Source organism: Symphalangus syndactylus, chromosome 6, assembly GCF_028878055.3.
Source record: "Symphalangus syndactylus isolate Jambi chromosome 6, NHGRI_mSymSyn1-v2.1_pri, whole genome shotgun sequence".
NCBI classification, from domain to species: Eukaryota; Metazoa; Chordata; class Mammalia; order Primates; family Hylobatidae; genus Symphalangus; species Symphalangus syndactylus.
The window spans coordinates 137,465,799-137,480,982 of record NC_072428.2 but is presented as its reverse complement, the minus strand read 5'-3'; the positions used below and the strand labels follow the sequence as shown (position 1 = coordinate 137,480,982).

At 36.3% G+C, this 15,184-nt stretch overlaps 1 protein-coding gene across 2 annotated transcripts in view; it reads right to left on the bottom strand.

Annotated features, from left to right (window-relative positions):
* Positions 1–15,184, bottom strand: part of CNTNAP2 (contactin associated protein 2) — a 2,323,962-nt gene that overhangs the window by 773,057 nt on the left and 1,535,721 nt on the right. For both annotated transcript variants that reach the window (XM_063641685.1, XM_063641684.1), the window contains exon 13: positions 14,068–14,268. In XM_063641685.1, the coding sequence (XP_063497755.1) occupies positions 14,068–14,268 (201 nt within the window). The remainder of the gene's footprint in view (positions 1–14,067; positions 14,269–15,184) is intronic.

The following is a 15,184-nucleotide window of genomic DNA, read 5'->3' as shown; positions in this document are numbered from 1 at the left end:
GCATTTTTCTATTTCATCAATATACAATTCACACGTTCTATTTGAAATACCTTGATATTAAAAACATGAAAGTCAAATGCTCTGTAGAGAGAGAGGCATGTTTTTTTTCATTTCTTTCACATCAAATGTTTTTCAATATCATTTCAAACAAATTGTCACATAAACTATATTTTTTAATATACTTGTCAGGGCCAATAGTGGATATTGAAAAAACATAAAAAGGTAGGATTTTTCAGAAGGAAGTTTGTGCAGCTCTTATAAATGTCTCTTTTGGCCTACTGCTTAACAAAACTGTTTGGGTCTTTATTTTTAACTATGCTGGAAGCACATATTAATGTTTCAATAGAAGAAATTAAAAATTCCCCAGCTGATTAACTTATTAGGTTGCCTCATTCTCTTTCTTCCTTCCTTTCCCTCCCTTCCTTTCTTTCTCCTTCCTTTCTTGCCCCCCTTCCTTCCTTTCTAACTTCTTGGGGTAGAAAATATATAGAGTCTAGAGTCTAGAGGCACATAAACCTAGATTTTAATCTTGGTTTGGACTCTCAGCATGGTATTTACTGTTTTTCCTTGGGTGAATTAATTAACCCTTCTAAAGTTATGTTTCCTCAGATATAAAATGGAAATTCTGATACACAGCTCACAGAGATTTGGGGTGGAATGAGCCAATATATATAAAATACCCAGGTGAGACTTTAATAAATACTAATGCTATTTCCTCTCCATTTATATCATGATCTAATTTGGAGATAATTATTAAGCATTAGTTACCTAGATGTATTGATGACAATATATCTTTAAGCCTGAATTTCAGGTCCAATACCAAGAGGGAAAAAAAACCTGAGCATGTTTTTATATAGATTTTAAGATATGGGATGAAGGTTATAATGGCTGTGGCATTCCTAGTCAGCTAACACTCTGCAACATTATTCATTGTCCTATAAAAACTATTTACCCAGCCACTGGTGTTGGTAAATTGTAAGCGAACAATAGGTAACAGAATCCAACTTCCATCAGTGTTACTAGTATTTCAGAGAAGTCTTATCATTCATTGGTGGGAAAATAATAGCTCGGGAAAGATACAGTCTCTGAAATAAAATTTATGGATTATTTTATTCATAGGCACTTCTGTAAGGATGAGTTTCTTCAACTGTATTTCTCTGAGCATCTTTAACATTACCTTTATGATGCATGGTAGTCGAACTTGATTCAATTGTAAGAGTTAGAAAACAAACATTGCAGAGCAATGTTGATGGCAAGATAGGGCTACACTGCAGCTTTCCGAAGGTTGTAGAAAGAGGATGTTTGTATTTGGCTCAATGGAGATGCTTCCCTTTAGATAGAACTCTGAGAGAATGAGGAGTTAATGGACACATGCCACAGTCATTAAAATGTGGAATGAAGCCATCTCCAACTTTTCTGAAACAACACAGAGAAAAGGAGTCTTTGTCTTTTGACTTATCTCCCTGAGTTGATGTACTTGATTCTCTCAAATTGCCATTGTTCTAACTTTATTTGGCAATTTGACACTCAACCAAACTGTATCTTCATTAGAAATGAAAAGATAGGAGAATGGAAGATCCCTCCATACCTCTAATAGGTGGATCTCACCTGACTATGCTGACCTAGAGAGGCATATGTGATACAAATGAGGGAATAAATCATTGCTATTCTAGAAATAGATTTATCAGTAGTTCATTTTAAAAGTCATCTTTGTTGACTGTGATGGTCGGTTTTATCTGTCAACTTAGCTACAGGGTCCAGTTATTCAAATAAACATTCTTCCAGGTGTTGCTGCTTAGGCATTTTGTAAATGTAATTGCAGTTTAAGTAAAAGAGTATATTCTAGATAATCTGGATGGGGCTGATTCAATCAGTTGAAAGGCCTTAAGAATAGAGCTGAGACTTCCTTGAAAAAGAAATACCTCCTATGGACATCAGCTTCAGTTTGTGTCTGGCAGTTCCAGCCTTTCCTTCCTGACAGTGTGCCCCAGCTTCGGACTCGCCTTGCCAGGCCCCACTGTTGCATAAGCCAATTCCTTGCAATAAATCTCTAAATATATCTTCTACTTGTTCTGTTTCTCTGGTTGAACCTGAACTGATATTTCAGCTAATAGTACTCTGAGACCCTATTTTCTCCCATTCCTAAGCCTTCCTGATCTTTCCTCCAAATATAACCTCTTCAAACAGGGGAGGCAAAATTACCTAATGCAAAATACACATATCAAAATGTCTAGAAGTCATTATGAATTCTAAATTTATTCAGTCTTTTATCCATGATGGACATACTAGTAAGATTTTTTCAGTATTTGTAAGTCTTACACAAAATGATTTTATTGTCATTATAAAAAAATTTTTACTCTATATTTTAAGGCAAATACTATTTAAAAGTAGAGTAAACAACTCAGAGGTTGGGGCACCGATCCCCTGTGCAGTAAAAATTGACCTATAACTTTGACTCCCCAAAAACTTAACTACCAATAGCCTACTGTTGACTGGAAACTTTACAGATAACATAAACAGCCAATTAACACACATTTTATATGTTATATATATTATATACTGTATCTTTACAATAAAGTAAGCTAGAGAAAAGAAAATGTTATTAAGAAAATTAAAAGGAAGAGAACATACATTTACTAATCATGAAGCGTAAGTGGGTCATTATAAAAGTCTTCATCCTCGTATCTTCATGTTGAGTAGGCTGAGGAGGAGGGGGAAGAGGAGGGGTTGGTCTTGCTGTCTCAGAGGTGGTAGAGGCAGAAGAAATCCACATGTAAGCAGACCCTCACAGTTTAAACTCGTGTTGTTGAAGGCTCAACTGTATTATTTTTACCCTCATTGTATTCTCATAGGACCTAGCTAAATAGTTTATACTCAATAAGTGTTTGCAGAATGAATAACTGAGCAATATCTTAATAATACTTTAGGTATTTCCAAGAGAATTTTACAGTAAAACTCTGGTGCTTTTTTTCAGTATCTTGTTTAGGGGAGGTGTTTTCAAAAATAATTTACGATTAGGTTTATTAGGTGATGAATTAGGTTTATCTTCATTTTATGATGTAATTAAGTGGATAATTTTAAGGAAAACATATGAACTGGAAAAAATTATGATTTAACGTCAGTAGAAAAGACTATCAGATTAACTTCATTCCAGTTTTGTTTCTGTGAAAGTATGTACAGATGGTTCAAAAACTAGAGAGGAATATTCATAAAGATAAATAATAAAATCGTCAGTACTTTTAAAAAATTTTCTCCTTAAAATTTGTTATATTATTTTATCCTTTACAAAGTTTAAAGTACATGTTGTTTTATCTATCCAATCTTTTTAGAAGACATTTTATGATCATCCCTTTTTTATTTAGAATGGCAGAGTAAGCAGTATGGAATTTTGAAAAATAGTCCAAACGTAGTTTTTTAATTTTTAGAATTGGATAATAGCCATTTCTTCATTTTTACAATCTTTTATAAAATAATAAACTAAAATGCAAATTTTAAAAACTTGGCTTCATGGTCTTTTAATATATTGAAGTTTAACTAGTTTAAATGCAACTCTATAAACTCATACTTCTCATAAATTAGGACAAATCCGTTCATTAAGATGTGATAATCTTCAAAGAAAATTCAGCTTTGGTGTAATTTCTAAGTTGCTCTCATTTTAATATATAATCTTTGTTTAAGAAAGATTAGCAGCAGTGTGCTATCCTGTCTGAAAACTTAAGAAAACATATGGCCAGAAAACTACAAGGAGAAATAAACATAAAATCCATAATTCTCATGCAGGCTTTGCCTTTTCACTTTTCTTTATAATTATTCTAAACTAGAAGAAGTATTTATTTGAACATGGCTTTTCAGAATCAAAAGGCTAGAGTCCACCTTAACTAGAAAGACATGAGAAGGCAGATTTTCAAGCTCCACAGAGTAACTGGATAACCTCACAGAGTTTCCATTTCATCCTTATATTTGTTATTTTAAAGACTAACCTACATAGGCACTCACAAAATCAAAGTCTCACCTCCAAGCTCAAATCTGCCACTTGAAAGGCACTAGTAGTAGCCTTTTAGTACAACTCAAGCTACCCTTAATAAATTTTACCTTAAGATTAATTTACTAATCAGAAATACTGGAACTGACCAAAGGTCACTTGGTAAATAGCATTTTTAATCATGCACACAAAAAAAGAAAATGACAAGAGGGAAAACGTTCTTTCATAGCGGTTGAAGAGATGAGGGTGGGTACAATTCCTGCTGAGATTAGTTCTATACTCACTTTGGTGGCCAAGCATTGACTTCTCCATGTTCACACTTTCTTCAGTGTGTCAGAAAGGTTTTTAATAGGATAGATATACATTTGAATCTCAGTTTTTCCACTTCCAGCAATGACGGCTGATATGGTTTGGCTGTGTCCACACCCAAATCTCATCTTGAACTGTAGCTCCCACAATTCCCACATGTTGTGGGAGGGACCTGGTGGGAGGTAATTGAATCATGGGGGCAGGTCTTTCCTGTGCGACTGTCATGATAGTGAATAAGTCTCACAAGATCTGATGGTTTTATAAAGGGGAGTTTCTCTGAGCAAGCTCTCTTGTCTGCCGCCATATGAGACATGTCTTTCACTTTCTGCCATGATTGTGAGGCCTCCTCAGCCATGTGGAACTGAGTCCATTAAAACTCTTTCTTTTGTAAATTGCCCAGTCTCAGGTATGTCTTTATCAGCAGCATGAAAATGAACTAATATGGTGGCCTTCAGTAAGTTTATTTCTCTGAGTCCTATTTTGCAAAACAGAGATAATAAAATCTACTTTGCATAACTTTGAGAGTTAAATGAGATAAATGTCTAGAATGGCATTGTTCAAGACATTTAATGAAAACTTCTGCCCTTGTCTTTAGCTCACTTCTTGAAACAGGTGTTCTTGTTCTTTACCAAAGCAAATTCTACACTCTTCTTTCTCTCCTGGGACCTATTATTCCTTTTCTGTCTTACATCTTTAATCTGAACCTCTCCAATGTCTCCTTCTCAGTTTATAAATTTACTTACAACTCCCTCATCCCTAAAACTATCAAACATTTTTAAACCCCTACTCTTGCTTTGTCATCTGATTAAGCAGCTTTTCTACATGTAGCCATCCTCTTAACATCAACCTTTTGAAAACTTTCCCCTGCTCTTTCTTTTCCCCAAGCAGTCTTCAGTGGCTCAATCCACCAAACTCCACTGACATGAAACTCCAGCAGCCTCCCAACACATAATGACAGGGGATGGCTTCCTCTCTAGGATGTCTCATCATTGACCATACCTCAATTTTCTTGTTTTTGCTTATTTTTTTACTTGCTTGTCTGTTTATTGTTAAATACCCATCTCCCTTAGCTTCCCAATTATAGGACTTTCCTAATCTGATTCTTTCTTCCTACTGTTCAATAACTTTTCAGTTCCTTTAGCTAGCTGCATCCTCTTCTTTAGTCCCTTTTAAAATTAGTGTTTTTCTAATTTATTCACTATCTAGGTAGATGTCTAGAAGCCGGGCATGATGGAAGATACTAAGATATGGCCAGTCCTCAAAGACCTTGTATTGATGTAAGAAAGAGACCATTAAAATACCAGAAGATAATGAAGAGCAAGAAAAGCCATGAATAGCCCATAATCAACTGCTAAGTGATAGAGGTTAGGCTCTACGTGAAACAGAAATTCAGAAAAAATGGCGATCACTGTGGGTAAGAATTCTAGAAAGTTTCATAAGGAAGCAAATAATTATAGTACCAGTATTTTTATTTTTTATTTTTATTTTTTTTGCTTACCAGTTAATCTGTAAAAGAAGGGTGTCCTCTTATATTGAAATTGGCCTTTGAGTGGAGTCTCTATTTCTGACCCTTGTTAAAAAAAAAAAAAAAGTGAACTGGCCGGGCGCGATGGCTCCCGCCTGTAATCCTAACACTTTGGGAGGCCAAGGCAGGCAGATTGCCTGAGCTCAGGAGTTCTAGACCAGCCTGGGCAACGTGATGAAACCCTGTCTCTACTAAAATAATAAAAAAAAAAATAGCTGGGCATGGCCACGTGCACCTGTAGTTCCAGCTACTCAGGAGGCTGAGGCAGGAGAATCACTTGAACCTGGGAGGCTGAGGTTGCAGTGAGCCGAGATCATGCTACTGCACTCCAGCCTGGTGACAGAGTGAGATTCCGTCTCAAAAAAAAAAAAAAAAAAAAGTGAACATAATAACATTCCATCCACAAATAAATAAACAAAATTAGTATTTTTCTTTTCTTCTGTGTTCTTTTCTTTCTTCTCCCACTACCTGTCTGAGTCATCTTAAGAAGGCATTACAACGATTCAAGAAGTCCACGTGATCTTTGCTCCTGAGTACATGGGAAGATTGTATTTCGTCCTTCTCTAAAGTTAGGCCCAGCAAAACATGTGACTTGCTTTGGTCCATAAAATGTGCATGCACACAATGTGTTACTTCCTTGCAGGAGTATTTAATTGTCTGTGCTTAAGTTTGCAGCCTGCTCCTCCCTTGCTTCAGTCATCATGCAGGTGCCATGAAACCAAGGCAGCCCAGGAAGCTGAAGCAATACAGAAGGCTTTGCATGAGGAAAAAAAATTTTTGTTACATAACTGAGATTGGTCAGTCTTGACTATATGTTTTCTGACCTTTCAATATAAATACAAGAATGGAAAGCATTACGATTCTGATGATACTCTTTGTTGTTTCATTTTATTTTAGTTGCAGATTATGTTTAAGAAAATTTCAGGGAAGAAAAAATTTAATTCATTAATTTTTTGATGTCCATTAAAAGGATTTTATGCTGTGCCATCAGCCATCACAGATTACATAAAAACCTGAACTCCTAGTGCCGTCACTTTGCATGTTAAAGCTAAGTGACCACCAATTCTCAAGTTTTTTCTCAATAAACAAGGTAAGCCTTAGAACTGTTGGCCAGTTTTTCAAGTCAGAAACTTGAGTCACCCTTGAATTTTCTTCCTCCTGTATATGTAAATAATCACAACTCCTGTTGATTCCACCATCTAAACTTAAAAATAACAACAACAACAACAAACTTTCTCTCGAGTCCCAGTGGCCCTCCCAGACATGCAGTCCCTGTGCACTCTGGTGACATGGTGCCGATAAACTCTTCTTCACACCACCTCTGCTTCCTCCACTCCAATCTCCATGGAACAACCAGAACTTCCTTACTTGAAATCATTGTTTGCCATTCAAATAAAATCCTCAACATTATGCAGAGACTCTGAATTAATTTCCAGTTTCCTTTTTTTCTGCCTCTCCCACCTTCAAATTCCCTACTCCAGCCATTCAGACCCCTCTCACTTCCTTCAAGTTAGTGTCTCTTGATCTCCATCTCTGAATCATTGAACATGCTGACATCGCTAACCCAGAATCTTTCTCTCATTTTTTTCTTAGTTAACTCATATGAATCTTTCCCATATCAGCTTATATGTCACACTTCTTGATACACAGGCAAAATTTAAAAATATTTGTTGACTTATTCTCCTATTCATTATTCCAGTTGAGGTTCTCATCAACTCCTACCCATAGTGTTCAAATAGTTGCTTACTCTTCTCCCTGCAATCCCTCTGTCCCCTTCAATTACAGTGCCCATCATGCAGATGCTAGTTGTCTGGGCATGAAACATTACTTGATATAATTTTCTAATTTTACCCTTTAGTTGTTACTATCCTCCTTGCTTGTCTCATTTAATTATATCACCCAATCTTAATACAATGATTGGGTATAATAAATAAATAATCTTTTGATTAATACACTGATTAGTCACAATAAATTTTATTTACTGAAAAATCTTTTATTGGAATTGAGTGATTTATCTATGTCGTCTTAAGAGTTAAATGCTGCAGCTTCTTATAATGCACAGCATAACTTGAAATTCATTTGCTTGATAACTGCACCAAAGTTTAGAATTTCTTGCTAAAAATAGATTATATGTTACAATGCCAGAGTCATGTTTTCTTGTCTTTTCAAAGCCACTAAATCACAGTTTAGTATCATCAAGTATACCGAATTTTACACAGCTTACTTGATAGGCAAAAACTGTAAGCATAATTCAATTTCAATAGATACAAAATCTAATAGTAAACTATCCAAAAGTATATATAATTTATATTGCTTCTTTCAACAAAAGAAGCAGTAAAAAGTATCATTCATGAGAACTAGACAACACTGAAAAATTAAAAGATGAAAAACACTGGAAACCAACAAAGCAGGGCTAAATATAGCCAGAAAAATAGGGAAGATAACTTTATAGTTCTACAATTAAATAAATCCTTATATATGTAGGGAATCAATACTTCAGCAAAAAAAATTCTTAATTAGAAAGTGTAATGTGATTTGTAAAATGAATATATAACTACAATATATATAAGACGCACAAATAAACATTTTACTGGCAGCATAATAGTTCTTGTCCAAATACAGAGAAACATTTTGGTTATCTAAAAGTATTAGTATTGTTGACTAAGACTACTCAAGTAGGATCTAATGGAACTCCCTCAGTGCTTGATTTATCTAATTCAAGATTTGTTTTGTTTTGATTGTTTGTTTTGCGACAGAGTCTCGCTCTGTCGCCCAGGTTAGAGTGCAGTGGCATGATACCAGCTCACTGCAACCTCTGCCTCCTGAGTTCAAGTGATTTTCCTGTGTCAGCCTCTCAAGTAGCTGGGATTATAGGTGCATGCCACCACACCCAGCTAATTTTTTTTGTATTTTTAGTAGAGACGAGTTTTCACCATGTTGGCCAGGCTGGTTTTGAACCCTGACTTCAAGTGATCCACCTGCTTTGGCCTCCCAAAGTGCTGGGATTACAGGCCTGAACCACCACACCCGGCCAAATTCAAGTTCTTTTGGTACTCATTTGAGAAGTAGATTTCATTGTTCACTAATTTAGCCCTTCATAATTTCAGGTAATATTACATTTACAAATCTGGGGATATAAATATAAATCATGTAGACATCCATTTGGATGACCATTAATGATTTTTCTGTGTTTGGGTAGAACTAATTTGGTGATTCCCAAATTGGTATGCCTCATTCTAAGCAGGCTTTTCTACATAAAATAAAATAACTTTTTAGTTTTCCATTTCTATGTCTTTTGTAAAGCTGAGGACAACTGATGTAATAGTTACATTGCGAGAATAGACATGGCCGTAAGTGCTGGCAAAATCATTATTTTTAATTGGTTTCCATTTTTAAGTTTTGTAGTAATAAAAGAAAGCACATTACAGGCATGTGTTACTATCCTTGTAAAAATTGTAAGAAACTAATAATGGGTAATTTTACATTTGTTAGCTAATGGTGTGGTACAAACAAATATTTATCAAAATAAAAATGAGGTCAATATGCATATCAACTCTTTATCATAAGTATCATTAGAAACTATAGAGCCCCAAATAAACTCTTGAGGGTAAAGCTCTTAAAATAAAAAATAACACTTTAAGTGCATAGCTATTACAAACTCATTTGATATTCATTTTAATTGCAATGACTATAATGAATATATTTTGTATTTGAACAGATGTCACAAGTACTACTACAGAAGTTCTAATATAATTCAGTCTTAGTTAAGAATAAGTAAATGGATATTTAAAATTGAATGTTACCATGAAAGAGGAAAAAAAAAAACCAATTACAGTAAACATTCGCTTCTTTAGAAAAACAAATTAAAGATTTTTATTAAATTGTGTTCTTTCTTGTTTTGACATATATAAAATATAATAATACAAGGAACTTGCTGTCTCAACCACTCCTTTTCCTTGCATCAGCTATTCTGCAGACTAGTAGGCCTAGAAAATGAAAATTGGGAGTGTAAAAAATGACTCAGAGGGGTAAGCTGAAATCCACTTTACAATATTTAGAGACTGGTATATCAAAAGGATTTAATAATTTTATTATGCCAATTTATTTTAGCTGAAGGAGGTAACTATGTATGCCATTTTATTTCAATGGGTCAGACAAGCCCTAATATTCCCTTTAATCTTCTCCCACATGAAGGACTAACACCTTAAATTCCAACATGAGAAACCTTCATGCCATAAATTAAAGAGAGTGTGTCTCGGTGTGTGGTTCACAGAATTACCCACGGATATTTGTTAAAAGCAAATATTCTGGGGCCCCAACCAAGCTCTATCAAAGCCTGGGAGTAAGGTCATTCAATCCACATTTTGACAAGCAACCTAAAAATTTTGATGCACACTCCTGCTTAAAACAACTGCCCCAAGGTTGGGTGAGGTAACACTTAAAGCTATATATTATTCATTTCATTTGAATCAGCAAACATTTGTTAAGTATAAATCCTATGTGAACCAAAGATTTGATATATATATATATATATATAGAATGTCCAAACAGGCAAGAAGCTTATGAGAAACTGATTTTTAAAGTATGACTTATTATGTACAATAATAATCTACAAATGACGGGAAACCCAGTGTCTGGATGTCTAGAAATACAAAGAAAATGGTATATTTACTGTTCAGATTAAAAGTTTACTCTTGATTGCAATTTAGCAGTTTTTCTCATGGAAGGGGTATCTAGAGGTTAAAGAAAAATGTCTTCATCTCATTATTAGAAAATGCAACTAACATAGTGCTTAATAACAAGTTTATCTCATTTTTCCTGATGTTTTGTACATTTTATGTTTTGTAAAGGAGGGTGGTTATGTGTGTGAGGCTTCATGGTGGCTGAGGGGAAGAGACAAGGAATATCAATGAAGGGGAACGAAAGATGCTGAACTGCAAGACCAGGAGCACTAAAGGTAAACTATTTTCCCACCTCTAGTCTAATTCTCCTGGTACCTCAACTGTAACTTGAACATATTTGGAAGCCACACTGTGTTTTTTAATTACCAGAGCAAAATGCAAAAACTGAAAGCTGACTTTGGAGTTTAATCCAAGAAAGAAAGAAAATAAAGAACATAAAGCTGAGAGTACCAAGGTTCTTTTGCTGGTCAGGAATTTGTCCCCACCTCCACTCCTACCCCATGACTGAAGACTAATTAACTGGAATCTGTGAAAAGGGCTTCAATAAGGAGCATCCGCTCATGAAACAGTGAAGACAAGCTGATGAGGTTCATTAACGGCTCTTATTGCTCTTGGTCTCCTATGTACAGTCTTTGACTTTTCCTAGCACTGGAAACAGGATCCAGTTAAAACACACACACACACACACATACATACATACACACACACACACACACACACACACACACACACACACCCCTATGATAAGTGAAAGTGAACAGAAAAAAGAGTTGTGTTGGTTCTCAGCATGGTCTCTAACCAGGAGTATCAGCATCACTTGGGACCCCATTGTATTCATCTGCTCAGGCTTCCGTAACAAAATACCATAGATTGAATGGCTTCAATGACAGAAATTTATTTTCTCACAGTTCTGGAGGCTGGGAAGTGAAAGATCAAGGTTTTGGCTGATTCTGTTTCTGGTGAGGGCTCTCTTCCTGGCTTACAGGTGGCTGCCTTTTTGCTATGCCCTCACATGACAGAGAGAAAGACTTCTTTCCCCCTGTTTCTTCTCCCGAGGCCACCAATCCTATTGGACTAGGACCCCACCATTATGACCTACCTCATTTAATCTTAATTACTTACTAAAAGCCAAATCTCCAAATATAGTCACATTAGGGGTTAAGGCTTTAACATAGGAATTTGGGAGGAACATAATTCGGTCCATAGCACTCATTATAAATGCAAATTCTCCAGCACCACCTGAGACCTACTGAATCAGAAACTCAGGAAATGGGGCCGAGGAAACAAGGTTTTATTATCTCACCAGGTATTGTAATGCCCACTGAAGTCTGAGAAGTACTCATGGCCCTCAGGATGAAGTCCCAACTCCACCACAGCACAGCATTTACCTTCCTTCCCAGTTTACTCCCACCCTTCCTTTCCAACCTTATTTCTTAGAGGATACTCTGTCTATAATCCTAGCACAAGGCTTTGCACATAGAAAGCACTCGCATTTTCACAATATTGTGTACTACCGTTATAGGAGTTATTGAGAAATTATTAAGAAATTATTTTAGACAGATAGAGGGGGAAAAGGGGTCCTGGGAAAGTTTTTGTTTCTTTTAAAGCAGCTCCAAAAATGTTTCTTGTCTAGCAGGAAAGCCCCGGCTGTTAGAGCCAGGCCGGCAAGCTTTGATGTGCAAATACCGGCCATTAGAAACTGGGTCCACCCAAACATGGCGACTCCTGCCCTGTTCTTCCTTGCCCTCACATGTGCCTGGCAACATGGCTGCCCCTACATATCTCCATGTGGGTAGAGCATCATGGCACCGTGCCTTTGCATATTAAAAGGCTAGGGTGGGAGGGCCGGTTTTTCCCCCTGGGCTACATGAATAACATGCCTGGTCAAACCAATTCCCTGAGCCCTATGCATGTCAGGTACCACCTCCTCCATCCTCCTCACACAAGCAGCCACTTTACCACCACACACGGGGTTTTCTCACTGGAATCCCTCTCTCTCTCTGTCTCCGTATGGGGGAGCAGTTTTTTTCTTCCTTCCTTCTTTCTTGCCTATTAAACTCTCCTCTCCTTAAAACCACTGCACATATGTCCATGTCGTTTTATCCAATTCTGCGTGAGATTAAGAACCCTGGTATTCCTTCAGTCATCGGAGCCGTATCACTGTTTGCTTATAACTCTTCTCTGTAAACTGCTCCCTACAACATTGCTTTCAATTCATTGCTGTTTTGGGGCATCCAACAGCCCATTGGTCTCTGACATAGCACAAAGTTGCTTAACACGATTTAAAAAAAATCAATATACTACTTGCTACTTATCATGTCCTTAAGTGTATCAAGTCTTATAAGTTCTTAGTATATTACCTTATGAAATCCTCCCAATCACCCTGAAGTAGGCATTATAATTTCTGCTTGACAGAAAAAGACACTGGAAACTGAGGCTTAATATCAAGAGGTCTATTGCACAACGTGGTGACTACAGTTAATAGCAATGTATTTATTATATCTCGAAAATTGCTAAGCATGGATTTTAAGTATTTGCTTCACAAAAAATAATAAATGTATGAGACAAGGCATATGTTAGTTTGATTTAGCCATTGCACTATATATATATATATATATATATATATATATAAAATATATATATATATATATATATATATATATAAAATATATATATATATATTATATATATATATCATAACACATTATACAGGATAGACATATACAATTTTGTCAATTCAGGCAAAATTTTAAAAAGAGGTCAACTAGCTCGCCCAAAGTCACATACTTGGGAAGTGGTAAGGTTGGAAGTTATGAACTCATGTTTCTTTGACTTATTTCCACCGTGTTTTACTACAGACACAGAGATGCAGTTTTCTGACAATATTTCGAATTTACTGCCAAGACTCCCAGAGCATATGGGACTCGTTGAAGTAAAGTTATTTCCAGTATATCTTTTGGAATCTCTCTATTCTCTACACCCCTGACACAGTCTTGCACACACATATGTGTGTTTGCATGTGCACACTCACACACACACTAGCACATTGCTAAAAGTTGGCCATCACGAAAACAAAAAATCAGGCTAGACTTCTTGAGACAAACAGAAGCGACTACTGGGAAGAAAGTGAAGCGACTACTGGGAAGAAAGAGCTCTAAATTCTATTGCTATTCGATATCCTATTTGGCCGTAGACAATTTTTAGAATGCGTTCATCTTTACAATAAAGACACCCGAAGCTCTCGAAGGGAATTGCTTGAATGTTCACAAGGAGCTCTGATAAACTTTGTCCCACAGCCACTACTGACAATTAAGCACTAGAAACATATATGCACATAAAATTTAAAAATCTCTAAGTTTAAAACAATGGACTATTTTTTCCTCAAAAGCATTCTTTCTTAGCTTCATTCCACAGAAAACAAGCCAAATGATTTTATTTTACTTATTTACAGCTTCCTTCCTACTGAAGACCGGACTATAAGATAATGAACCACACCTGTTGGATTGTTTAGGTCATTCCAAGCACCAGCTGAGATAGTAATTAAAAGTAACATTCCATTCTCAGCCTACCTGGGGTGTTCAACAACCTTGACATCTTGCAGAAATAGGAGACATACTGCTCGCAGTACTCGGCACTGTCGGTGATGGCACTTATCTGGTCCATGGAGGCGCTGTAAACGAGCTGTGTCACAGAGTATTTTTCTGGGTTGTAGCCGACCACAGTTGTCTGCATCTGCAAGTCATGAGACACTATGGTCCACACTTTGTCCTCTGTGGGGAGAAAAACAACCAGGACACTGGATCATTAGTATGCAAATGCTTCTCCAAATGTCAGAAAATAATTGAGCCACACTTAAATGGTCTTTTTACTGAGCTGGTGTAGAACAGTGTTGAGGAGAGCAGTCCTTAAAACCCCCTGCTCTTTGCTCATCCCTAAGTTCTGCTTATGATGACAAAGTAGGAAAGTAATATTTTTATTGAAAACAAACGCAAGATACCTCCTGAAAACAAGGCAAAAAAAGAAAAAAAAAAAGCTTTTGTATCTGGTTGTATCTCTAACATCTGCAGCATTGAACATCAGGCTCACTATGTCCCAACTTCTTCCTGACTTTGTCACCATCATTCCTCTGGTGGAACTGGATTTTCTCTTTCCTAAATGAACTATGCTCTCTTTCAAGCCTCTGAGTCTTCCTACGTGGTGTTTGCTCTAATCAGAATATGTATCCTCACCTTATCAACAAATGTTCTTTTCACCCTGACCTTTTAGGCAAAATTAGACACTGCATTCTCTGCTATTGAAATGTTCTATACATGTGGAATAAAGCAAGTGACTAATTATCTTGGTGATTTTGACCCTGAAAATTTCAGTGCGAGGAAAGAAGCAGATATAAAATAGATAAGGTTAAATAAAAGCTCCATATACTTTTAAATTTTAGTTAGAAGCATCACTAAGAAACTAAGATAATGTTATCTAATTTTAAATGTGGCATATGTCTTGCCTCTGTGCACTGAAAAAGCTCCTACACAAGGACTAACCTCGTGCACCAGACTGTCATCACTAAATACCATTTCCTCTAAGACAAAACTAGGATCCCTGGAGAAATGATGGCTTCTACGGCTGGAAATGTGCAAGATGAAAGATGAGCCGGGAACACATCCCAGTAGAAAAAAAAGAAGCAATTAGAGA